The sequence below is a fragment of the Falco biarmicus genome, chromosome 5 (genome assembly GCF_023638135.1).
Source record: "Falco biarmicus isolate bFalBia1 chromosome 5, bFalBia1.pri, whole genome shotgun sequence".
Classification (NCBI taxonomy): domain Eukaryota; kingdom Metazoa; phylum Chordata; class Aves; order Falconiformes; family Falconidae; genus Falco; species Falco biarmicus.
Genome location: NC_079292.1, coordinates 64,172,408 through 64,199,207, shown reverse-complemented (window position 1 = coordinate 64,199,207; position 26,800 = coordinate 64,172,408). Strand labels below are relative to the sequence as shown.

General features: G+C 47.8%; 1 protein-coding gene across 3 annotated transcripts in view; it reads left to right on the top strand.

Moving 5' to 3' along the window:
• The window catches only part of DENND2A (DENN domain containing 2A), a 60,180-nt gene extending 35,172 nt beyond the window's left edge, over positions 1–25,008 (top strand). For all 3 annotated transcript variants that reach the window (XM_056340313.1, XM_056340311.1, XM_056340312.1), the window contains exons 7-20: positions 537–630; positions 1,918–1,968; positions 4,869–5,056; positions 5,768–5,877; positions 6,088–6,157; positions 6,788–6,865; positions 7,371–7,511; positions 9,865–10,013; positions 18,321–18,498; positions 19,285–19,326; positions 20,701–20,818; positions 22,012–22,251; positions 23,303–23,389; positions 24,289–25,008. In XM_056340313.1, coding sequence (XP_056196288.1) covers positions 537–630; positions 1,918–1,968; positions 4,869–5,056; positions 5,768–5,877; positions 6,088–6,157; positions 6,788–6,865; positions 7,371–7,511; positions 9,865–10,013; positions 18,321–18,498; positions 19,285–19,326; positions 20,701–20,818; positions 22,012–22,251; positions 23,303–23,389; positions 24,289–24,320 — 1,578 coding nt within the window. In that variant the 3' untranslated portion in view covers positions 24,321–25,008. The remainder of the gene's footprint in view (positions 1–536; positions 631–1,917; positions 1,969–4,868; positions 5,057–5,767; positions 5,878–6,087; positions 6,158–6,787; positions 6,866–7,370; positions 7,512–9,864; positions 10,014–18,320; positions 18,499–19,284; positions 19,327–20,700; positions 20,819–22,011; positions 22,252–23,302; positions 23,390–24,288) is intronic.
• The last annotated feature ends 1,792 nt before the right edge of the window (positions 25,009–26,800 follow it).

Sequence of the window (26,800 nt, the reverse complement as noted above, 5' to 3'; positions counted from 1 at the left end):
TGATGCCTACCCATCTCAATTTCTTCAGTGTTCCTTGTATGATGTGTTTCCCCCATGCTTGGTATGAAGGCTTTTCCAGCACATCTCACAGCAGATGTTAAAGGCATAAGACATTAAAGTTTGCTGTCATTCTCCAACCAGTTTTCTGCTTCAAACCTGCAGACCAGGACAGGTTCCCAGGGCACCACCTGATGCTCCCTAGAGTATGGACCATTGTATGGAGAGGCCCAGGAAGGCACTGTCAAGTTTGTATGGTCACACAGTGCAGAAAGACCTGGCCTTTCATCAGGGCTTGTTACCTTGGGCTCCCGCTGTGCCAGCATGACTGTACTGCTTTTGTACCAGAGTGTGGCCATTGGCCGCACAGGTGCAGATTGCTGTGCAAGGTAGATGCTGGTAATTGTCAGTTCTGGGACGTCAAGCGAAGAGTTTCAGTGTGGCCAGGGATGGGAAACAGAGCACTCTGCATGAAATTCTAACTTTATTTCTTGCCTGGGGAGGAAAATAACATTTGTTTGTTTGTGTTTGCGGAGCAGCTTGTGTTGAAAATCAATGCCATTTATGAGGCACGAAGGGGAAAGAAGCGTGTCAAGAGACTATCACAGTCTACAGAGAGCAATTCAGGGAAAGGTAAAGGAACTTTGAATCATATATCTAAGATTTTTTGAGGACTTGACTTAGAGTTTAGGCTTAGTGATTTATGTGACGTTTTCTAGTGCTTCTCCCAGTCCAGAGTGAGACTGAGTTGGGGCTTCCACCCATTCTTTTGGAAAGATAAAGGCTGTTCCTCTGTTGAAAAGACTCACTAAAACAGAACTTTTTTGGTTTTCTTGCTTCATTTTCATTCCATGGCTTTGCATGATAACCTTATAGGTCGCACCAAAAATGTCTCCCTTTTTTGATGTTTATTTCTGGAACAGGCTGGAAGCTTTGGAGAGGAATGTTCTGTCCAAAAAGTCTCGTTTGTTGAGATCAAAATATTTTGTGGGAATGTGTCACTTCAGTGAACTGTCCAATGGAACGTAGCAGATTTTGCAACAGTCGTGGTTCCTTCAGCATCCCAATAAACAAATAGCCTCAGTTGGGAATCAGGCTTTCTAGACTTGACTGTAGGACCATCTCCATCGTAGTAAGATTGAGACTTTCAGCTTTCCACTGTCAATTAACAACTTGCCAGAAGTGTTCAGGTACTTCAGAGCCATTACTTTTAAACATCTCATCTCTGTAAAACTTATAATTATGTCTTTCCAACACAGTACTTTTTTCCCAAACACCCTAATTGCCAGCAAAAGGTGACCACCAGCATTATTTATTTCCCACAATTGCTTCTTACTGTTTATCCTATTTTATATAGGATATACACCTGCAGAATGGATGAGTGTGTTTATATGCACCTTCAGGGCAAGCATCCCAGACTTGTCTCTACACTGTTTTTTATACTCCTCTCTGAAGCTGTCCCAGATGAGCATCTAAGGCATCCTTGACAGAGACAGGCTATTGGGCCATATAGACCTTGAGGCTGATTCAGTCTGGAAATTGGTTTTTTTTGTTTGTTTGCTTATTTTTTTATCCCTTTTCCTGCAAACTACTGCATATTAATCAGTAATTTGCCTTGGTGTTGTGCTTATACAGACTTGGATAAAACACTGCTCTGGCATTTTATTCTTTATGCAGCTCACCTGGCTGTGCAAAATCTAATTTGTTGGTGTTTTTATTATTCCCTGAATGAATGGGAAGATACCAAAGTTGGTAAGCTAAATGTCTGCGGGTATGTGCACCCTTGAAAAGAACAAATCCCTTGGGATCTATATTGTCTTCCTTGAAGTTGCCAGGCCTGGGTTTCTCATGCCAGTGGTAAGAAATGCACAGTTATAAACAGGCTTTACTTGATTCATCTTCCCCTTTCTTTTTTCTTAGTTACAGATGAAAACAGTGAATCAGACAGTGATACTGAAGAGAAGCTGAAAGGTAAGGCAAATGTGTGATGAGAGCAAAAGGCTCCTGACCAACTCTGCACTGAGATCCTGGGTCAAGAGCTCTCCTCTGTGTTCTGCCTTCGGAAAAGGAGCTTGTTTTCACTCAGAACACAGTGAGAAAACAAAGTTCTCAATACCACAGAAGAAAATCCATGGGCAGAGAACTAGAAGAGTCCAAACCAAACATTGTTCCATTTCCCATTAAAGCTCCTTGCACTGACTTTCCTAGGAGATGGCTTGGACACTGTGGAAATACAGTGAGATTTTTCTAAGTACACAGTCACAGATGTGTGACCAGGCTGACAGAAGCAGTATTGCATGGGACAGAGTGTTCAGAAACCCCACTACATGTTTACTAAGGGAGAAAAACCGCCAGCCAGACCGCCTAGCTTGGAAAACAGAATTGCAGTCTATGATTTATTGCTAGTTAAACTCTTCTGTGCTGGCCAAGTTGGGATAAAGCACTGCACTGCTTACTTCAGCTATATGGTATACTGGTCTCTATAATATTCTTCTGAAACCTTCCTGTAGAGTTAGAATGCAAGATGGAATCTTCTTCAGATTCCAAAGTTTCCTGACTCACATGCACACCTGATCTGGGTCGCAGGTCAGTTCCCAAGCTGAAAAGACAGGCATAAGCAGCAGTGAGCTCTGTGTCAACTACAGTGTGTTGTGCTTAGGAGTGCTCGTTCTTACCCTCTTTCAGGTTTTTAGAACAGAAACCTCAGAATGAGTTCCCTCTTGTGAGCACAGCTTCCCATACAAGAGTGACTGTATACTCGTACACTCCTCTGCATTGGGAAATCTTTCATCTGTACTGCTGTGTTAGCAAGATCAAGCTGAAAATTGCTGCCACCACCTACCTTTTGACAGGTTCTCAGGCTACGCTGGAGACGGGGAGGGAGGGTTTGCTCCCAGATTGCACAGAAATTACATTTGCAACTGTCTTGTAAAACGAGGTTGTGAAATATAGTCTGTGTTCAGATGTAGCTGTGAAAAACAGTCTAGATGTGTCCAGGAAGACTCAAACTCTTGTCTGTTACTGGTTGCCATAGCAAATCGTGTGCATCATCCTATGTTTCTCTGTAACATCTGTGTAACTGCAGCTAGGGACTGCCTTTAGAGGGGATGATGGAGATTGTGTGAAGTCATCTCAAATCTGACAGCGCTGGACTGAACAATATTCAGATCCATATGTGGGTCTGAGTGACTGTGCAAGCCTACATAAGTGTGAACAGGAGCTCTGGCACTTGCTGTTTGCTTTAGCTACACCTGTATTTTGCTTTATGCCTTGTTGAACTGTTGACTTTCCTATTTTTAAATAGGAAAGTGAGATGACTTAGCAAGTCTCTTTTGTCTGGCGCTTTCAATTTTGTATGTTTTACTTAATAGACCAAACACACCATCCAGTTACCTCGGCTTAGCAAGTCACTGTACATCATCTGAGACACAGTAAATCATCAGACAGCAATAATCAGACTGCATGTCAGAGCCGTAAGTGCTGACCCTTGGGAAGGAAAAATGTTCAAAGACAACCTCTGCCATGATGACAGCAGTAAAATCCTGATATCTTTAGTAGGTTGCACAGGATATAAACAATGCAGAGCTTGAGCAAGCTTTTCAGAAGCACTCAGCATTGCTGTGACACTGCTCTTTTTGAAGTCCCTGGTAAACCAGAAACCACTTCTGAAAACTTTTGAAGAATTAAAGCCTTAGAGCAAATCACATAATAGGTGATGAGAGAAAGGAGTCTGAGGCATCTTTCGAGGGCTTCAACTGTCCAGAGGTTGTTACGCTGTCTGATTTAAAAGGCACCTCAAGATTGCTTTCAATTACATTATCCGGAATAGTCTGTGAGTGGCACAACTTTACCAGACAAAAGGTCAAGTGTCTGTCCTAAAGTATATAGCATCTCTCAGGAAGCCCTCTCTGCCAAGCAGACATCTCATGTATTTGGAGTTCCTGCAGCATCTGTGTGGTTGTTTCTGTCAAAACGTTGCGTTGCCACTCGCATTCGTAAAAAGCACAGTTGTGAGAATGTGCTGTGGTCTCTGCTTGTAGTTAATTCTTTCTTTTGTAGTAGGGGTAAGGGAGACATCATGGAGATTTAATTTTGGATGCGACTGTAAAACAAAGCAAGGGGGTGGTCTTAGGGAATCTCATCTGGTCTCTTCTCAGCAGGCAGCTTTTCATTACTTTCCATGCTGGAATGTTTATTGTCCCACAGCTCATGTGTGTTGCAGTTACAGCTTGCTTGGCAGTTTTTCTTGTTTTCCCATTGTCCTGGGTGAACTTGCAGAAACATGGTCCTGAGAGATTAGTTTTAGACACAGGAAGAACTGGCACGAGCCAGCCTTTTTCATTTGCACCTCTTGTCACACTTTTTTGTTGTTGGCCTACAGCCCAGCCTGTGTTACTGAAGCTGGGAGTTCCCAGTGTTACTCAGCCAGTGGAACCCTAACCTGACCCAAGTGCTGGTCTTGTGAAACCATGGGGATTGCTACCCACAGCCTCCTCTGCACCAAGGTGATCAATCACCTAACTGTTGGCTTTGAAAGATGCATAAATGAATGCTAGGATGAGTGCCCAGACGTTACCTGTTACACCATGTCCCATATGGATCTCCGTTTGCGTTGTCTTCAGCTGTAAAAGCTATCCATGAAATCCTGCTGCTGCCAGAACTCTTCAAGGTGACGGCACTCGAAAGATTATGCCCTGTCTCTGTTGATATTTATAGCGCAGCTTCCAAATGGTTCCTGCCTCTTACTCAGCCACTGACAAAGTAAATGCAGTGAGGTGGTTTTGAGTTTATCTGTAAGTCTCTGCAAAGCGCTGTTGATGCTCTGTGCAAAGAGCTAGATCGTTACAATCTCTAATCTTTTTTCTTCATAGCTCACAGCCAGCGCCTAGTGCATGTGAAATCTCGCCTGAAGCAAACCCCACGGTACCAAACCTTGGAACGGGACTTGATCGAATATCAAGAGAGGCAGCTGTTTGAGTACTTCGTAGTGGTGTCACTGCACAAGAAGCAGGCTGGGGCTGCCTATGTCCCTGAGGTTACCCAGCAGTTCCCGTTGAAGGTACGGTGCCCATCAGGAAGGTCTGGCTGACATGTCTCAGATAGCATGGTGTGCTTGCACAGCTGGAGAAGCCACAGCTTCTCTGTTGACCACATGTTATATCAGTAACCACTGTGCTGTGTCAGTGTTCAGTGAGACTAAAGTAAGAGGGGCTGCAGTCAGTCCCTGAGAATTGTCATGGTATTTCTCACTGTTGAAAGAGCAGCTGATTTAGATCTTTTGCTGCCCTTGGCTATGACTTTTATGTAGCTGTTCCCGTTCTGCCCCTTTTCTCTTTAAAGAAAACTGACACTTGGGAGAAGACATACGTTCTTAAAGGGAAGGCACAGCTTTCACCAGTAGTCTGGCTCAAAATGGGGAACAAGGAATGGGTGAAACAGTGCCAGTGTGACAGGGTGTTTGTAAACGGGGTGTAAGCAGAGCTCCCCTCAGACTTCAGTTCTCTTACCCCTTGCTGGAAGATGTGTCCCAATTAGAGGCACAGTGTAGCAGGGGCAGGTGCTGCAGATGCAGGGCTTGGCGGAATTGGGGGCACAGAGTTACTTTAAGATGTGTAAAGATTAGGTGAGCCAGAATCACAGAAATTTTAATATCTTCCAGGCAGAAGCTTAGCCTCTGTCATCACCTCTTCATTTGTCACAGGAAAAATATTTGAAGTCATTCCATCCCCACATGACTAATTGGAAACATTCCTTCTCTCTATTCTGCTAGCTTGAGCGCTCGTTCAAATTCATGCGTGAGGCAGAAGATCAGTTGAAAGCTATTCCCCAGTTTTGCTTCCCTGATGCAAAGGACTGGGCCCCCATCCATCAGTTTGCCAGGTAAGTACTGTACTTTGTATCCTGATTCATAAGAAACAGATTTATTTGCAAGCTAATTAAATATGAGAGCTGTTACAGTAGAAAACTGGGCAAAGCCCTGAGAGGGGTGTACTGGAAATGCAAAAATATTGTGGGTGTATTGGATTTGTATGTCAAAGACTGTTAATGTGGGTGATGGGTTTCTTGTCATTCTGGCTTCTCTTTCTTCAGTGAGACGTTCTCATTTGTCTTGACGGGAGAAGATGGAAGCAGGCGATTCGGATACTGTAGAAGGCTGCTGGTAATTATCCCTGTTTTTTTCTTTTCCTAGAGATGCTGCCTTCTGTGGGGTTGGTGTTCCTGGCACCCTCTCTGGAAAGTGGAAAGTTGACTGCTCTTCTCTTTCAGTGTGGAAAGAAAGAGCAGCAACAGAGCAGCTTTTGCTCTCTTCTGCTCTTCTCACTGCCAAAGTCCCTCTCTGAGTACCGTCCTCTGCTCCAGGCATAGCTTATTGCCTTCTCCTTACACCAGCACTTAACATTATGACCATGGACTGTTGTTTCACCACTAAGCTGAAGACACGGTTTGTCTCCCTTAGGTTTACATAGCTACTAAAGAGCTGTCTAAACCTGTGCTGGTCCTATAGGCTCAGAGTTGTCTCTGTAGAGCAGTCTGCCCTGCATTAGTCATTTGCCTTGGGAAGGTTGGCACCATACTGTGGATGTACCCATTTCTCCCCACTGTTTCTAGCATACCAGAGATTGAGTCAGGCTTAAGATACTGTCAGCAGCAGCATGCTGTCAAACGTCTGCCAGTTTCTGAGCCAACCAGCAAACTGCAGAATTAAGAGACTGATCACACTTTCTTTGCAGTAGTTGTAACTGACATTTTTTTGGTGTTTCTGTGTGTGTATTTGCATTTGTCTTGAAAGCCCAGTGGGAAGGGAAAGCGTCTCCCAGAAGTTTACTGCATTGTGAGTCGCCTTGGATGCTTCAACCTCTTCTCTAAGGTGAGGAGGGGAAAGAAAGGGAATTTGTGCTGTACTCCCAGAGGGACCTGAAGGTGAAGTCAACACCAGAAGAATGGGGATTAGGGAACGTGGTAGCTGAAGAAAGGGCCTGAAACAGTGGTGTCAAGGCAAGCACATGCTAATTCCAGCACCTAGGAAAAACACAGTTGAAAAGAAAACTAGATTGTCAGCTGTTGCCTTCTTCTTTCAGCAGTACTACCAGAATACAAGTGCTGAGAGATTAAAAGGCAGGGAGTCCTGACACTGAGTGTGGTGGGGAGTTTGCAAATTGCAAGCTTTCCAGTAACCTCACTGGAGCTGGGTTTCTCTTGCTGAAGGAAACAGAGGGTCTTTAGATGCACCTTTTACCTTCTTCCTTATGATTCAAGGCTCCATGTTAATGCTGGGTTAAGGAGAGAATGCAGATGCCGGTGCACTTAATTCCTGGTGTTGCCTCCCTCCTCCTGATTTACATGTTTTTTGTATCTTCATGCCTTTATTTCAGATCTTGGATGAGGTTGAGAAAAGACGAGGCATTTCCCCAGCCTTGGTGCAGCCTCTCATGAGGAGTGTCATGGAGGCACCTTTCCCAGCTTTGGGCCGGACAATTACAGTCAAGAACTTCTTGCCAGGCTCAGGAACCGAGGTAAAGACACCACCCTAGAGAGAGCAAGACTTAGGCCAGCATATGGTGCAGGACTGGCAACTGGAAGTTGGAACTTTGATATAGCACTGGAGATCTTCAAGGACAGATTGTCTGGCAACTGTGCGAGGAAGCTAGGGAGTAAAATAGGGAACCAGAGGGGATGGCACAGAGAGTTCAGCGACCTCAGAATCGACAGAGAAATCATATGGTAAAAATTAATGTAAAGACACAACCATGCTAATATGGCAGAACGAAATAAGGTATTGGCCTTGAGGCCAAGTGGCACAGGCTGGCGGGCCCCATGCTGCCCAGCATATGACCTTGGATCTGCTCAAGGACCCCCATACTTGGCTTCCTGAAGACAGGGTTCATAGCATGTGCTCCAGCGTCCTTAATACAGAACCACTGTTTGTGTGGGTCAGGACACGGGATTCTGGTCAAAAAAATACCTGAAACTACACAAGGGCAATGTTGCAGCCTTTCAGAATGGCATTTGCACAGCGTGGGGGTGAGGGTACGTATTGCATCTCACAGTGTGGTATGAGGATGCTGGGAGGGTTTTAAGAGTGCTTTTGGGCGTAGCATTGAAGGACTGTGGGAACATGGAGAGAGCCAAACTGAGGGTAGTCTTTGCTATTCGTCCTGTTGGGCAGCGAGCTGAGAGAGGTTGTGTCTGGGGGCTTTTAGCATGGCACTGGATGGTGGCATTCTCCTCAACCAAACTGAAAACAGTCCAAACTAAATGAAATGACTGCAAAATCTGCACTTGAGGAGCAGAGTCCCAGAGGTGTGCCGTTAGGCTGTGAGAATGTTTTGGCTGTTTTTTCCTAGGATCCTAGGAAATATTTCTTCACTGAAAGGGTAGGTGATCAAGAATTGGAACAGGCTGTCCAGGGAGGTGGTGGAATCGCCATCCCTGGAGGTGTTTAAGAAATGCATAGATACAGTGCTTAGGGACATGCTTTAGTGATGGACTTGGCAGTCCTGGTTTAACGGTTGGACTTGATGGTCTTAAAGGTCTTTTGCAACCTAAACGATTCTATGATTCACTAGTTATCTAGTTGACGGCATAAACCCTATGTTTATGCAATGGGTAAGTGACAGCATTGGGACGGGTTGCAGGCACTTTGGGGAATAAGGGATTAAAATTCAAAATGACCTTGCTAAGTTGAAGGTTTAGTCTGAAATTCAATATGGACAAGAGCAAAATGCTGGGTAGAAGAAATGAATAGTCTAATGTAACATGGAAGTAAATGAGTGAGCCACAGTACTTCAGAAAAGGATCTGGCGGCATAGTGGGCCATACAATGAGCAGAAGTAGCAGTATGATGTTGTTTAGACAAACTCCCACAATGTGAAAGAAAATGAAGGGATGGATAATAAATAAAAGCACTTTTTCTACTTTCCAGCATTGGTGGAAATTTATATTTGAAGTATCATTTTTTCAAAAAATACAAACACTAGGAGAAAGCCCCAGAAGAGTAGTTCCACTTACTAAGTGGTTTAGAAAATACAGGCAAAGCTTGAGAAAATTGTTTGTTTAATATAGAAAACAAAGGACAAAGGAGGACACATGATGATAACCTGTAACTACACAAGGAGTCTCCTACAGAGAGGAAGGTGACCAGTTGTTCTGAGTTTATACTGTTAGTAAGATAACAACTAGTTGAAGTAATTTGCCACTGACATGTTTCAGCTGCAGGCTTGGTGTTGGTAAGGGTGGTTTGGAACTAGAGTAATTTTCTTGTGGGATTTATGAAATGTGTGGTGTTGGAGGCTTTTAAGAAGAGTTTAGATAAGCATCGGTCTTAAGGAGTATGAAGTGCTAAGGTGCTGTGACAGGAATTACTTAAGTAGGTATGAACAAAGCAGAATGCCCACAGGCTGTTCTCTTCTGTAACAGATGTAAAATATCTGTAGTCAGTAGGCTAGGCATCCAGATTCTTGCAGTAAAAAATAAATAAATAAATCATAACTGTAAAAGTAAGAGTGCAGATCTGAAAGGCTCCATGCCATTCTGCTGCATGAATGCCAGAAAGGCTGGAAACCACTCCCAGCTGGACACAAACTAGTTTTCCTCTTTATGAAGAGCTCTCTGTCCTCAGTCCAGTGGGGAGAACTTGTGGCTGGTCTCATGCTGTGCCCATTGGAGTGGACTCTGGATCTTCCTCATCTGGAAGAAGGATTTATGGGAAGTCTTTGGAAAGATGGTGTTTGAGGGCTTAACACTGCGCAGCGTTTGCCAGCACAGTCAGTAAGGCTTGTTAGCTGTGAAAATACCTGTTAGTTCCTTGTTTGCCACAGCATGGCTGGGCAGCAAGAGCTGACCTGTGGCCTTTTTTCTCTCCAACAGGTCATCGAGCTGCGGCGGCCTCTCGATTCCAGGCTCGAGCATGTTGATTTTGAGTCGTTGTTCACATCCCTCAGCGTGCGGCATCTGAGCAGAGTCTTTGCCTCCCTGCTTCTGGAAAGGAGGGTCATCTTTATCGCAGACAAGCTTAGGTACCCCCTTGCACTTCCTTAACAAAATGCTGCCAGGGAAGGGAGGCTGAGAAGACTGCAGTGACTAATCCCTCTGCTTTGTTCTTTTTCTCTTCTCTGCTCTTTTCCGACTTTGTGTTTGATGTGAGCAGGGCTGTACTTCCCAGGAGTGGGGAACTTAGGCCATGCACCATAATTTCGTTTTGCAGCTTGCAAAGACTGTGCTGCTTCTTGTCCCCAAAGAGAACCAAATTCCCTTTTCTCCAAACATTTTCAGAGTAGATACCTGGTGCTAAGGAAGCAACCCCCCTCCTTTTGCTCCATCATGCTGCAGTGTTTCCCACTGAGCTGTGCTAGAGTTTCCAAGGATCAAGCCTTGGGCAGAGATCACAGTCCCTTCTGGCTTATTCCCTGATGTCACAAAATCTTCTTAATCTTCAGCTTGTGTTTTAATACTGATTTCTAAAGACCTTTTTTCTTGTGGGGGATGAAAGTGAAGGATACAGCGAGGGGGAATGAGATACAGGACTTCCCCCTTCTATTTTTGAGTCTGCTCAATTTGCTTTTTTAAATTTTTTTGTTTGTTCTCCTGAATTATGAAAATAGGCCCAGGTTTCTTTAAGATCTTGTGCAGCTGGTGGCTGGCAGCTCTCCAGCCCTTGAAGCACTTGAGGATTCAGAGAGGAGGGTTCGACAAGGCTGGGGAAAGAAAAGCTGCCTGGATGAGTAATGACACTTAGGAGCACGCTCAGGTTTCAGCAGTGTACAATGCCCCTAAGCTGTCTGTTTTCACAACTTCCAGGCAGCAGGCTGCAGCTCTGGGGCAAAGAATGGGGAGGCCCCTTCAACAGGAAAGCGAAGGGAAAAATTCATCCTGCGGGGATCTGGGGCTCTCTGCAGACAGGGCTCAGGCATCCTCATTACAGGAATAGGAAGGCTGGAGAGAGGGAGGCCGTAGCATCCAGGCAGCACTGTCTGCTTGCAGTTTTTGGGAGCTGCCTTGGGTCAGAGACAAGATTTGCCTCTTTGTTATCACTGATATATTATATGTATAGATGCTTATTATTCTGGATACTTAAGCCACACATTCCATGCAGAGCATCCAGACTTGCATTGCAAATAAGATAATTCATCCATGCTATATTTCTACATAGCATATATGATTTATGTGATAATTTATGATGACTGGCTTTGTTTTCAAAGGTTTTTCTCCTCCTCTGTAGGACAAATTTTATATTCTGAGAAAAACTGTTAAGGGTACAGATGACATTGTAATCTCTACATGAGGGCTGGGTCGTAAGAGTAAAAATGGTAGGGAACTTTTTTTTTTAAAGCATCACTTTAGAATGAACCTTTATTTACCAGATCTTTTCCTATCACATCTTTGTATGACAGCACACCAACACGTATTCTAAGCATGGTGTATGTTACAGAATATCTCTTTCCAGAGCACTTCAATGGGTTTTGTGCTGGTTTTTTTTTCCCCATGTATCTTTTGTCCATATATCTGGGGTCCTTAAGAATGAGCCCAGCTGCCCAGACCTGTAAAAGAGAATGGGAGAGAGCTATAGAATCGTAGTTTCTAGAATCTCTAAATATACCATAAACAGCCACCTTCTGTGAAAAAAAGGATTATTATGTTTTAAAGATCCAGAGTCTGTTAGGCCACAGGGCTGAGATTCAAATATTTACCGTGGATTTGCCATCTCTCTACAAGACTTCTAATACTTGATGTTTCTGAGAAGACTTTGCTCTGAGAAATTGTGGAAGAGTCTTTCTCTTTTCCAATAACAAAATATGAAGTTTCTCTGGCTCATTTTTGTGGAGAAAAAACTTGAAAATGACCCAAAGGTCTGTAAAGGCTTGAAAAACAGAAAACAAAATAATTAAGTAAACTATTGTATTCTAATTCAGTCCAGTGACTTGAGTGCGCTGGATTGGTGAGCCTTTCAAAAGGTCAGCAGTCTCTTCTACTTGTTGGTGGAAAATCCGTGTTTTGAAAACTGATGGTATTGTAGATACAGGATCTTCTGTCCAAATGATACTGTTCCTGAGACAGAAACATTGAACTCAATGAATATTAAGTATTTACTTTAGGGTTAAAATGCCAGTTTCAGAGGAAAGAAAAAACCTTTTTGGCAATAGCTTAAGAGAAGAAAAAAAATGATAAAAGCAGCTGTTGGAAACTGCTCAGAGGTTAGGAATGCTAGAAATAATCCAGCTGAGATGGATTAACAGGGAGAGTGCAGGTGACATGGTGAAAGATGCATAATAAATCGCGTTTATCATTCATCTTTGTAGTTCTTTGTGTGGGCACTATCAGTGTCTGTATGTGTGTGTAAAGGTGTGTCTGGGTGTGAGTGACAGAGAAAATAATGTATGCCGTTTATTTACATCTTTTAATTGCTATGAAATCAGTCCGTGGGAAAAGAAAGCTGAAAGGTCTTTTGCCAAATACTGTGTGGACTGTGAAATGTTTTTGAGCTGAGCCAAAAAATGCATCTAACAAGTGTACAGCAAGTGAAATACTTTGTGTTTTCCATCTTTAGAATGAACATTGAGTGTTTTTTAAAGACATGTCAATCCAAAGCTTGGCAGAGGAAAAGGAAAGAATCTGGTTTATTAGGTTTTGGGTGGGGTTCCCCCTCCCATCGCTATGGAAACTGGAGTTAGACATTGCCTCGCAACCCAGGAAAATGACTTTGTTAAAACCGTGTTGGTCTGTGTAATCTTCCCTAGCTTTTGTTCGTTCCTTCGCTGTGAATTTTAGTCCTGGAGCAGTGGAGGTCATGGCACAGGTTAGGCACTGCAGCAGAGAGCTGCTTTTGTTTCCAAGTGATGCTGCCTGGCATGTGGTTCAAGGCACCGTAGAACCATTTTTTAGAACGCATTTCCAAATAAAAGTGGCCTAATTTCACAAGGTGCCTAGAGTGGGCAGTTTTTACTGGCCTGAGGGGGAGGAGTGTTAGGTTCAGAGGGCTTTTTCAATCAGGAAAACTTGCATGGGCTTAAAATCAAGGCATCCTTCTTCCAGATCTCCTCAAAAGCCTGCTGTAGATCTGACTAACTTGAGCAATTGCCTCTGTCCCTGCCAGAAACCACAGCTGTGTCAACAACACAAAGTGGTCATTGTTATCAAAGGCAGATCTGAAAGAATTAGAGTAGACACTTTAAATGTGGTCATCCCCAGTAAAAGGTGATTAATCATCAAGAAGAAACATTTTCTGTGTGCTACAAAAACAAATCTGGGACCGTGAATCCCAGCCTCCCAGGTTTCTCCTTTTTGTATTGTGGTGAGGAAGAAAAAGAAACCCAAAGATGAAGTTTGGATGTCAGATAGTGTCATTGTTTCTTCAGAGCATCTTTGTGCTCACTTCTCCACCCGCACTAACCTGCCACATCAGTGGGAGGCAGTGACAGTCCCCACAGCTGGTGGAATGTGGCATCCTCCTGGCAGGATTTGCAGCAATGCTGCACAAAGTTGTGGGGCAATGGTTGGAAGCTCCTGTGCCTGTTAAATGTTGTAAACCAGATCTGCGATCCATCATAAGTAAATCCAGCTGTGACACAGTGTAAGAAATCCAAAGGTGTTTGTAAAATGAATCCTACTGTAACAGAGCTTATAAAAAAAGAAAAGAAAAAAAGCACGTAATCAAACTGTCTTAAATTGCCAAATACCACCGTTTTTTCAGCAGTTTGGTCAGCACAGGGAGCAAAGGGCTGCCTGGCATTATTGAATTGAATCAATTGTGGTTTTCAGAAATCGTGAAGTCTCCTAAACCCAAAGAGGGATTTGGCCTGGGGGGCTTTTTAGCATAGGTGCCTGCCTTTGGAGCAGAAAGCTGGAAACCCTATAGTCACTTTAAAGTTCGGGAGGAAACAACCAAACTGAGCAGCCAGTATCCTTCCTTAGGAGCTGTTGCAAGTTGTCAAGATGTCTTTTTAGAGCCAGTCATGTAAATTGGAGTAACTCATGTATGTTGGAGTAAATTTTCCCAGTAGAGGAAGGCGAGTTTCTGTGTAGTTGCAGCTGCTGCATTCAGATTCTGTATTGGCCCCCTGTGTTCAAGGCGGCTACCAGGAAGCAGCAGCTTCATAGGCTGTTCTGTGTAGGATTTTGCAGACGATGCTTTGTGATGGGAAGGCCTGTTGTTCAAGCAAACAAATGTCATGAATTGATGTAATATCATTGTTCTGACCAAGGGAGTGCTCAGCCAGAGATACCCGTGTGTCAGCTTATATTCAGTGCAGCCCTTTAGGGAGAGATCTGACACCGTTATTTGTGTACGTCAACACTTTTTAACCTCTCGACTAGTGATACCTCAGTCTCTCCTGCAAGCCTCTGTGCAAGTGATATCAGATGTGCAGCTCAGCCGTGTTCCCTACAGAAGGCTGAATGAACACATGAAAACGTGCTCAGGGTCTTGAAAGTGTACTTTGAAGACCCACACAATATTGTAAGGATTACTGTTGAAACCAAAAGCCTTAAAAAGTGGTGTCTGTATCCCCTTTGAACAACTGGCATTGAACGTCTGTGGCCTCTCCCCAGAGCACACTGCAATCACATTGGGTAGATCTCTTCGTTCCTGGTGGCATCAGGAGTGTGCCAAGCAAAACACAGCACCCTGGATCAGTATTACTCCAGTGGCAGCAGTAATGGTTATGGTGCAAGCATCCTGGGATATCAGAATTTCAGCAGGGACATTACCTTGTAGCTACCTGAAGGCGTTGGCTGCCTGTTTAGTTTAAGAGCCCTCAAATGTTGACTGACACTGAAACAGTGTGTTGAGAGCGCGTTAAACTGTTCTGGTTGTGTTGTGCACATCAATTGTGGTTGATTCTGTGCACATCTCATAGAAAGCGGCGTCCAGCTTGAGCAGTGGCCAGAACTTCAGTGGCCATATTCACCTTCTCACAGACAGGTGCCTGCCACATTATGACTGTGGTGTAATTTGGGCAGCCTCCCCCATCACTGCTGACTGAAGAGCACATGGTCACACAGATGGCATAAAGGGAATTTATCATATGGGATTCTTCTGCAGGGCTCAGTAGTCATGGCGTGAATCAGCAGTCCTTCAGTGCTCGTTGCAGTGCCTATGCAAGAGAAGGAGGGAGCTTAGGCTTGAGTCATTCCAAAGGACAGAGGTTCTGCTGGGCTCCTGGCAAACTGCAGCTCCCTGGGGCTATCTGCAGAGCAAGTCTGACTGCATCACATGTGGAAGAGACTCCTCAATGTTACCTCCTCTGTGTCCATCCCTTAACTGCTCTGCCTTCAAAGGAAGCTCACGGTCCTCAACCCTATCAGTATTGTACCCTGAAAATGCCTTCCACGGTGAGGAATGTTTCAGAGCAGAGATCACTAGGGTTCATCCTGGAGGCGATGAGGCAGGCGCAGATGGAAGGGTGGAAAGGGAAGCTGTCTTTACTTCCCACTGCGTGGTGCAGTGCATACAATTTCAGACTTAGGCAGCTCTGTCTGTGACTTCCACTAACTGGACCTCAGCCATCTTTCCTCCCACTCAATCTCTCACGTACCATGTGTGCTCACTGGGACTTGAGAGCAGGGTTGAGGGAAGAACAAGCCACCATAAATATAGTAGGAGAGAGCATGCCATAATATCTCACCATGCCATAAATAACCATGTACTTCAGCTGTTCAGTGTTCCTCTGTGGAGCTACCTGGAATCACAGAGATCTTTTCCATTGGTTTTCAAGTGCTATCTATAAAGTCAGTTCCTTTGGGAACACATCCAGCTTTAGGCAGGAAAGTTGGATGTGCCTTCAAGATCGAGGATTTGTGGCAAAGGTGAAACTCCTAATGCTTCCACATTCAACCTCTCCTCAAAGAGGAGTAAGTCCAGTGGTAGGCCATGAGTAATGACACAGTGCTCTGCACAAGTGATGAAGGGCGGAGTTCTCTTGACTTTCTCCATGCTGCTGCTGCTGTTTTAACTGGAGCTATTATCAGTCAGAAATTGAGAAGTGGAAAATATGCTCTGCAGTAACAGAGGGGAAGAGAAGCCCCTGCTTTTGCATTTGCTAACATGGCCTGGAATGGATGGGTGTAAAAGTAGCACAAACTTGAAGCAGACAGTTTTTAAAGGATCCCATTAACTTGGAGTGCACTTGTAAGATGGCACATTCACTTTTGTTGCAGTTCCTTTCAAGATTAGCTTGTATGAAAGATTACAAGAAAAATTATCTTCTCTGATAATGTTCCTGCATTTTTTCTGTTTTTTTTGATGTTGGGATGTTTTTTTGTAAATTTTCCTGTTTCTTACTAGCTCTATGCTTTCTCATTATTTTCATTTTGTTTTCTGACTCATTATCTACCTTGTGTGTGTGGTAGACACAGCAAGACATAGGCTTGTGATGAGGGCAGGCACAGCTTCAGAGCAGTGACAGAGGGACAACCAGCAGAATGAATGCGGAGAAGGGAGGGGGATACTTTAAGACGTTCCTAAACAAGGATGTGGAACTGAGCATTTTCTCCCATTTAAAGGCTTAAAGTTACCAGTCTGTGACACAGCCTTTGAAGGGTCCTCATAGAGTATCCCCTTAAGAAAAAAAAAGCCTCTGGGAGCGCAGGGGGAGGAAACTGTCCCCATCTTGTAAAGAGACTTTCTCAGCACAGAGATCCCGGGCGCCCATTCCCTACCTGTTGCAGTCCCAGATAAAATTCTCATGTTAAGCAGATTCTGGCCTCTCCCCTGGGATTTACTTGCCTCCAAAAAGCATCATGTGCTTAACACTGTTTGCTGCCTGATTACTTCATATGGTCACACTGATGTACCAGCAACCCCAACTGTATTCTGCTAAACTGAACTTACCTGATGAAAGCCAGTGAGCTGTAGCCCAGCCATGCCACTCTGCTCAGCATGTGTTAGTGTAACGGCACAGAGATTGAAATCTACCAGACTTCGCTGGAGGGAGGCAAACCAGGCTTCACTTTTCGGAGTGAACTCGAGTCCACACCCATTAAACCCTTTCCCTCTCAAGTCAGCAATGAACTGCCAGATCCGGGTTGCTGAGTGTAAATTCCCCTGTGGGCTTTAACAGGAGCCAGCTGGGCATCTTTCCTCGCAACGTGACTCCTCCCGGCCACACCAGCCTCCCTCCCCTCCTCCAGCCTTTTGAGACCAGGATGCTAGTAAAACAAAATTACATTATACGCAGGGTTTATAGTGGCGAGCCTTCCCTCTCCCTTGATGCATACAAATGCTTCCAGACTCAGAATGGATGAGTAACTGGTGCCCTGCCGTGAGCTCTGCTGTGTCTGACTGCAGACCCAGCCTGCCTCCTGCCAGAAAGCTGATGGGTTTTCTGGATGGGACCCTACTGGAAGTCGTCAGCAAAGGTGCTTAGAGCTGAGCCACTGGTGGCATTTGAAGGGGGAAGAAGGAAGGCTGTGGTCCTGTGAGCCACAGGCAGCTTCCTACAGAGGCCAGCTGTGTGCTCCCCTCCTATGATTTCACTGTCCCGTGGCTCTGAGTAGCCTTGGCAAGCTCCACGGGCTGCAGGGTGCCTGGATAGCACTGGCTGGAGGCCATTGCTTTCCTCCTTCCCCCGTGCTGTGGCGTGGCTGCTGGGAGCTATTGGTACGATTGGGATGCATAGAAAAGGATGCCTCCGGCATGCAATTATTCCTCCTAAGGGTTTCCCGGGGTCAAAGCACGTATGTTGCACAGGTTTCGAGCCAAGGGGCAGCAGTGGACCATGGCTTGAACGACCTGCAAGGAACACCTGGAGACCTTGTGGCTGCACATTGTGCCCAGGGCTTTGCCAGGGGTCCGAGCAGGCCATCCAGCTGTGTTGATGAGGCCAAGAGTACAGCCAGCAGGTCACTGGGCCCCAGTGCAGCCCAGCAGACAGCTGCTGTAGTGGTGGAGCCATCTTCTGCACCCCGCAGCTGTGTGCAGTCTGTGCTAGACAGTGTGCCCCTGTGCATTCGGAACTGTGGCTTTCCCATGGGAACAGCCACAGAGGCATGCTGTGGGAGAATAAACCAATGTCTGTAGTGAAAGGCGGTGGCATGGAAGACCCTGTGTCTGTCTGGTGTTTCCCATCAGGGCACTGGAGTGGCAGATGCCGGATTCAGTGGGACCCATCTCTTGCCACATGCATGTGGGCCAGGATCATCTTTCATAACCTGGGCTCATACCTCAGGTCATTGCTCCTGAAGCTGATAAACGGGATCAGAAATTTGGGAAAGCCCCTAGGAATTACCAAGATCACTCAGGGAACGATTGAAAGAGCCTTGATTTCTAGGACACGCCACTCATCTCCTGACTGACCGGCCATTGCCCTTGGTTGTTTTTCATCTTCCAGCACTCTCTCCAAGTGTTGCCACGCCACGGTGGCCCTGCTGTACCCCTTCACCTGGCAGCACACCTACATCCCCGTGCTGCCCCCTTCCATGATCGACATCGTGTGCTCGCCCACCCCCTTCCTCATCGGCCTGCTCTCCAGCTCCCTGCCACGCCTGAAGGAGCTGCCGGTGGAGGAGGTGAGCCCCGCAGCCACACCGCGGCCTTGGTCTCCGTTGCTTCCAGCGGGCTGAGTTGTCTCCTGTCGCAGAAAGGCTGCTCTTGAGACTCCGCTTTGGCAGCCGGTAGCGTGAAGGAGTCGAGCTCTCGTCCTCTGGCTCCTGCAAGTGTGGGGTGGGGGAGGAAGCAGATGTCCCCCAGGGAGGCAGAGGGCTGCGCTTTGCCTTGGCCGCAGCTTGGGAAGACAGGGGGCTGGGATCTCCCACCGTGGGGCTGCTGTGGTTAGGAGATGATTTTATTAAAATTTCTGTTAGTTTCTGCACAGTGCTGCCTAGGGGCAGAGCACAAGGTCTGCTAGGCTTGAAATGCGATTGCTACAAATAGCTGCCCGTTTAATTAGCACAGGCGCCTAAGGAAAGGAATACATGATTAAGAATGGGATTCACGGTGCACAAAGGTGAACGCAGCAAGGCTGAACGTGGCTGGGGAGGCATCTCCCTCCCTGCCCACCCAGGGGACAGTGGTGCAGCGCACAGGGAGAAAAGATGGAGCTCTGACCCTGACCGGGCCTCGGAGCAGAGCCTCCTGCTGTCCCGGCTGTTCTGCGGTCCGTGGCGATGGTGTCAGAGAGCTGCAGCCAGGGCTCCGCTCTGGGCTCATGCTGGGCGCCTCCTCCAGCTGCAGGGGTGGGTCGGTGGAGTAGGGGCAGCGCTGAAGTTTTTCCTCCAGGGCAGTTACAGATTAAGATGAACTCCGACGATGGAAATAACAACGTTCCCTTTTTATTCTTGTTCTTCCACTCTTAGGTCCTCGTCGTTGACCTTGTAAATAACCGGTTTCTGAGACAGGTGAGCAGGGCTATTGCCTATCCTTCATCTTCTCCCCCTTTTTTACACCACACCTTACTTCCCTCTGTTTGCTGACCTGCCTGGCTGGATGGATTGCTTACTCCCCGCGCAAACTGAGGCAGGATTTGTGGCTGGCAGCATTATAGGGGTCACTGTGTACTTATATAATATGGGCATCCCAAACCACCGCTGTTAAAGACCAAATCATTGTCCGTTATCTCTCATTTTCATTATCATTTCATGCTCATTATCATTTGAGCACAGTGGGTCCTTAAGTGGCGTCCTGCAAGGCTGAGGGCAGAGCTGGAAAGCCTCAGCTCAGCGCTGTCTGCTGGGGAGCAGCGCAGGCTCTGCCAGCCTGTGTCTGTCAGTCACATCTCCTATTGCATACCCAGCCTTGATGGGAAAGGGAGCCTTGATGATTTCGTCAGATCATTCCTGCCCAGTGAGCCTGTGGTTCCTCACTCCTTGCACTGGGTGGGTCCCAAGTAGGAAGCTGGTACACAGGAGTCTGTGTGTTGCTCCGCAGACAAGATTGCTTGCCGATTTTTACCTCACTTTGTTGTAGAGAGAAACAATGGGATATTAAAGGGAAGAGGATAGATGAGTGAACATACTCCTGGCCCAGGAAGCTATTTTTGCCCCAGAGCTCTTTGGCAGATTGCTGAGCAACACTGGCTGCATTGGTCCTGCCGTCCCTCAGGTCCCATGGATAGGATGGGGCAAGTGCACCTCCTGCTGCAGGAAGTGGTGTGTGGGTGAAGGCCACTCCTTCAGTGCGGTTCTTGCTTGTCAGCTGCCTTAGCTGCAGTGATACGCTTCACCTTGCACCTCTTTTTGGGAGGTTTAAGCTAAATCATGCTGTCTCAGCTGGGGCTGGTTGGAGCTCGAACACAGCCACCAGCAGTTCCTTGGCTTTGTTGCTCTGTGGGAACTTGTTATGCCTCCATAACGCAATCGTGCCTGAGAAGAGCTGAGCAGGGGTTGTGCTCACCTGACTGCATGCCAGCATTGTTCAGATATGTAGTCTCTGAGGTGTTGCGAATGCTCCCAGGCAGATGGTAGGGCCACGGATGAGCCTTGCCTGGTAGCCTCTCAGGTCAAACACCTGAAATTCTTCCAGAATAGGGGAATATTTGGGAAAAAGACACCCCCATTCTCCGTCCTCTCGTGCTTCTTCACAGTCCTGCACTTGGAGGTGCTGGGAACATGCCAAGCATATTACGCCTTCTCCCTCTCCCTCTTCCTCTCCTCACAGTTTATTTTTAGCGCTCCCCCTGCCGTGCTGGGGACAGGATAGGAGCTGGTGAGGAGAAGGGCAGGGGCCAGCCATCTCCCGGCCCCAGGCCCTGAGGAGGTGGATCTGTCTTACAGATGGAAGATGAGGACTCCATCCTGCCCCGCAAGCTGCAGGCTGCCCTAGAACACATTTTGGAACAGAGGAATGAGCTGGCGAGTGACAAGGAGGAGGGCCCTGTCAATGGCAAGCAGGGTAAAGCATGGTGCCTTTCAGTTTCAAACCTTTTCCTGCACCTTTTTCAAAGTCTTTTCCTGCCCCTTTTTCTCCTGTCGCTTCTTAGGGGAGAGTTAGGCTTGTATTGAATTTAACACCACAGAAATAGGAGGTAGGTCAGGATTTTGGTGGAAGCTGTATTAAATATTCCATTGCACTGGGGTCAGCTCTCTTTGGGTGAAGAGAAACAGTACTTTATCCCTTCCTGGCTCTGTCCATCCTTCCCTTACGGCTGCAGGGAACACCTGTCCTCCTTTCAAGGGGAACCCACAGGCACCTCTCTGCTGCTGCCAGTGTGAGAGATGCAGGCTCCTCCTGGGGACAGTCCACTGGCAGAGCTCCAGGCTCGGAGGTGGCCGTGTGGCTCACAGGTGACAGGGCTGAGACAGCTCTTTGCGGGGCAGTATGAGCATCTCTTGGTTGGAGGGGAGCGTGAAGAATGTGCTAGTTTGGGCTGGGATAGGGTCAGTTATCTTCACAGTAGCTAGTATGGGGCGATGTTTGGGATTTGGGCTGAAAACGGTGTTGATAATTCAGGGGTGCTTTAGTTATGCTGAGCAGCACTTACACAGTCAAGGCCTTTTCAAGACCAGCAGACTGAGGCAGGCACAAGAACTTGGGAAGGGACACAGCTGGGACAGCTGACCCCAACTGACCAAAGGGATATTCCATACCATATGATGTCATGGCCAGCATATAAAGCTGGGGGAAGAAAAAGGAAGGGGAGGATGCTCGGAGTGATGGCATTTGTCTTCCCAAGTGACTGTTATGTGTGACGGAGCTCTGCTTTCCTGGGGATGGCTGAACACCTGCCTGCCCATGGGAAGTGGTGAATGGAATTCCTTGTTTTCCTTTGCTTGCGTGTGCAGCTTTTGCTGTATTTATTAAACTGTCTTTATTTCAACCCACGAGTTCTCTCACTTTTACTCTTTGGATACTCTCCCCCATCCCACTGGGGGGGAGTGAGCACCAAGACAAAGCTTGGTGGTTTTCAAAGTAGTAGCAGCCCAGTCCTCTTCCATGGCAAGCACTTCCTAGGATGCTGTCTCTCTTGAGCAGCTTTCTCTGCTTATGTCAGATCTGAAAAAAACCCAGGGAGTTTGTACCCAGGGCTTTTCCTAGCATGTCCTTACAGCACTATCCTCACCGCTGCCTCTTTGTTTTCTCCTTAGAGACCAGCCCTTTGAATGAGGTGGTGTCTGAGGCCTTTGTTCGTTTCTTTGTGGAGATTGTGGGCCACTACTCCCTCTTCCTGACCCCCACCGAGCGAGAGGAGCGGACCCTGCAGCGCGAGGCTTTCCGCAAGTCCGTTTCCTCCAAGAGCCTCCGACACTTCCTGGAGGTCTTCATGGAGACACAGATGTTCGGGGGCTTCATTCAGGAGCGGGAGCTGCGGAAGCAGGGAGTCAGAGGTGAGGGGCTCTGCTGTTGCGGAAACTGCTGTTGCTCCTGCGAGAGCCAGGAGATGCTCACCAGCTGCCAGCCCCAGCCCCAGCCCCATGGCTAGATACTGCAGTGTCTGTGCAGGGACACTGGGAGGGACACGGCAGGGAAGTGCTAGCATAGGCTGACAGTTTGTTCTGACACCCCTGTGTGGCCTTCAGGAAGCCATTTGGGGATTTTTTTTTCTCTCTGTTTCCTTATCTTCCCAAAGGGGAGCATCACCTCACAGGAAGGTGGTGAGGCGTAATGTTTGCACAGTGCCTGGGAACGGGCTGCTGAAGATCAGAGGCTTTTTGTGTGTGACCTGGTAGCTTCTTATCAAGGTTGGGGTTACAGGCACCCTTCACCACTGCAGTAAGGGACATAAGCGGTATCCTCCATGTGCGTGCCTCCTCATTCCACATTGAATTCTCATTAGGACTGTCATAGAAGGGGTACACTGCTTGAACAACATTTATTCTTGCAGTCCCTCATGTCCCCTTCCCGTGTCTAGAGGAAGAACTGGCTGTATTGGTTATGGCTTTTTTGGCTAGTAGAAAATGTGAATGCTCGTGTCCCTCCCAGAGCTGCTTCTGTTGTTTCACTCCTGTTATCCCAAGTCCTGAGGGCTCTACAGGCAACTGAAGTTTCTCATCCCTGCCTCAGCAGTTTCCTCCCAAGCACTCATAAGCAGTGGACACTCAAATAGATGGCTGATTCAAAGAGTTTTTACAGGGTGGTACATCCCATGTGATGATTCCACAGCTGATCTCACTCTCTGGACTTAGCTGTGTCTGTAGCAGAATGAACGGAGTTTTTGTCTCTCCCTGTGTGAGGTACAAAAACTCAGGCAGCCTTGCAGTGGGTTAGGGAGCTCCTGTCCCAGATCTGGGCTCAGCTGGTAGAAGAGGTGGAGTAAGTTGTTCCCTCTGTGTGCAATAGTTTATTGGTAAGCTTGGGGCAGTACGCTTTCAGATGGGCAGTCTGACTTCTATTTATAGGGAAACAAAATAGAAGTTGTTAACTTCTTTCTTTCTGCAGGACTGTTTGAGGTACGGGCTCAGGAGTACCTGGAAACACTTCCCAGTGGGGAGCAGAGTGGAGTCAATAGGTTCCTGAAAGGCCTAGGTAAGGAACCAGCACCCCCCTTGGCTTCTCATGAGGCTTGGGATTCTTGTTGCCTTCAGGTTTGGCAGCAGAGAAGCTGCCAAAGGGTGGCAGGGCTCTGCTGGTGACTGACTGCCGTGCTCTGAGCTGTGAGTGAGCAGCGCCTGGCTGTGTATCCCTGCTCTGGCACACTGTTGGCTCTGCCCCCGATCTGCCACTGACCTGGAGGCTGATGGAGAACCAAAGATTTGGGCCATGGGCTATGTCTCCATCTTCCAAAGGAGGCAACGGAGCAGCCAGTGACTTGTGAGTGGTGGATGCATGTCCTGGCGGGGGGAGTGACACAGTCTCCATTGCCTTCAGGTTTGCATTTAGGGATCAGCAGTGGGAATTGCCCAGGAGCATCCCAAGGCTGAATCCATGTTCCGCTGTAAGGAGAGCTAGATGAGAGCTCCAGGCTGAGCTTAGAAGTTCTTGCTAAGTCACTGGACGCCATGGCTAAGAGAGTTTGATCTTCTGTTCAGATCACATCCCTGGCCCTCTTGCCTCTTCTTGGCCATTTAGGAGCAGCAGTGTCTGTGGGGCTGGTGTGCCCTGCCTCTTACCCACATGTGCTTTGGCCAGGTGAGCTTAGTAATAAGTTCACCTTCCAGGATCACTGAGCAAGTGGGCTCTGGAGGGTGTGCTGCGGGGCTGGCAGAGTCCCAGTCTGACGCTGCTTCCAGGGGGTGGGCAGAGCTACGGCCTGCTCTGCTGGCACTTGCTTCCAGCTTTGCAGGGCGGGTGGCTGTGGGTAAGGACCCAGGGCTGGCAGCAGGAGTGATTCTCTGTATAGGCTTCCTCAGCTGGTGGTGGTGAGGAATGACACTTGTTTTGCCTGTTACTGTGAGGAGTCCGTTTTCCTTTCTCTGTCTCTCCAGGTAGCAAAATGAAATTCCTCCACAAAAAGTAAGAGCAAAGCACATCATTCCACAGAAGAGAATGGCTTTACCGTTTAACAGCAATAAATCAGACTATTATCAACCATTCCGATTCAGCCTGCTCCCAGGAGCCAACAGCTTTGGGGAGCTGACCACAGCCAGGACGTGCTCGCACAGACGTGTGGTGCCACAGGAAGATTTGATGGCTGCGGGGCTGCCGGGACAGGTTTCTGGATAACTACAGTACCATGCACTGGACCAAGCACTCTCTGAACTCTGCACTAGCACGTTGCAGGCATCCCAGCAGATTGGATCTCTTAGCTAGTCAATTCTTTGTTTTGTTGTATTTTTCTATTTATATTGGGTTTAGAACAATTATTAACCAATGACTCTTGCCCTGCCTCCTCTCTGCCTGATGCTGCAGGAGGACAAAGTGGGACTCCCACGGGACTGAGCCGGCAAAGCTCAGGCATGGAGGAGGGGAGGAACAGAGAGGTATGGAAATAGGTCTCTGCAAAGTAAGGATGCTGCGGGCTGCAGGGATGATGTGGACTGACCAGGAGGAGCTTCCAAGCAAGGGAGAAGGGTGAGGGGGAACCACTAAACCTACTGAGGACTTGATGGGCCAGCCAGCTCCCGGGTGGCTGTGCCAGGGGGTCCTGGCACAAGAAGAGGTCTTTCCTTATGCAGTGTAATTAAAAGCAAGTGGTGTAAAAGGCAGCAGACCCTTGGTGTTTTGGGGAAGGGGACAAGCCGTGTCTGCCCACTGGCCCACCTGGTGCCAAGTGTGAGCCAGAGAGGACATTTAGAAGCTGAACTCTTGGCTTGGCCAAGCCTTTGGCTTCTCTTTAAGCCTCACAGCCTGGATGGCCTTATTCCCTAGCCTGGCCACTTGCAAGGGGAGCCCAAAGTGGAGCTCATCTGCAGGGTCTTGCCAGGGAAACCCGCTTCCTGAAAGTGGGATGTGCTCTCCCAGCTCAAGTGTTGCTGCTGGGAACCATGGTAGGAAGTGGACAAGGGGAGAGTGCCTGCTGCTACCTTCTGTGCTGCCGGCTAGGGAGCAGGGAGGACCTTCTGCTTGCCTCTCTGTTCCAGTGGGGAGGAGAGGTGAGGAGGTGTTGGGGAGGCGCATGGAGGTTGAGGGTGGGATGAGGGCGCTTTTCCAGCTGGTGCAAAAGCTGTTCCCTTGCACCACTTGTGAAGGCAGTCAAGAGCAGCTGGAACATCCTTGGGTCTCCTTTGCTCTTTGGAGAGGAAGCCAGAGGGTAACTCTGCTATGGCCCGAAGGGGAGTCTCTTCCCCAGGGCCTGGGGGGTTGCAGGGTTAGAGCTGCGTGTGGGTACCTTTGCTGTGGGCAGCCATGCTACGCTGGGCTACACAGGGCTGCCAGAGTTTTTGAAAATGGTCCGTGTGCCCCTTGTTGACGAGTAGTGGGGTTCAAGGGGGCTCACCTCCACACGGTAGCGTGGGTCCAGTGCTGCTCTGAATCTTTTGAATCCTGCATTTCCGAAGTTTCCTGCAGCCTCTTCCTGTGCTGTGTTTAAGGACAGAGGATGTGGGTTGTGATGGGTGGTGGCAGGAGCAGGCAGCTGGGTGCGTGGAGAGATAGAGGGCTGAGTGCTTGGGGAGAGGGTGCTTCACTGAGGGGCTTGTTATGTCTTGTGACCTGCTACTATCTGGGGACCAGGTAAGCTGCACAAATGGCTCTAGATGGCCCTGCTTGTGCAGGGGTTGGCCTCAGAGGCCCCTTCCCACCTCAGCCTTTCTGTGGTTCTGTGATGAGCACCATAAATACTGAAGAGCAGTAATGCCACGAGGGGCAGGGGGGAGGTAGGCAGCACTTGCAGCTCTGTGCTCCCTAACCCATGTGCAGGGACAGCTGAAGCAGTGATAGAGGGGGTCAGAGAAGCCAGCAGCATTTATCCACCCCCCTCCCCAGGGTCAGGCTCCCACAGGGGTGACCAGGTGGAGGGTATGGGGAGCTGCCCCTCGGGTGTGCTGAGCAAAATTTGGCACTACTTAAAGCCCAGTTTGTCACAGGACGCAGTGGTGGCCCACCAAAGGAAACTGCAGTGGAGTTCAAGGTGAATCAAATGCTGTGTTTTGGTTCTCTTTTTAAAAGGTGTTTTTATTTTTAATGGTAGCAAAATGAGGGTTTGCAAAGCTGGGATGCACCCACACATGCAAAGGCAGCCAGGATGCCTGCAAAGCTTTTTGGGGTGCTAAATGAAGCTGATCTTGTGGCTCAGCTCAGGCCTCCAGAAGCAGGTGTCCTACGTGGCCCGCAGCTGCCAAGCCTGTTCCTCGGGGCTCCATGTTCCCCTTCTTGAGTGACATTTTCAACAGCATGGAACTTCGCCTTCCTCAGTGGGTGCTGTGGTAAGGAGCTGGGAGGGATTCCCGGGATGCCCGATGCTCACAAGCTCCTTAGCTCAGCTTGAACTCATGTGTGAGCATGCTGAGATACTGGCAGCATTTACAGAAATATCCTAATAGCTCAAATTAAAAAGGG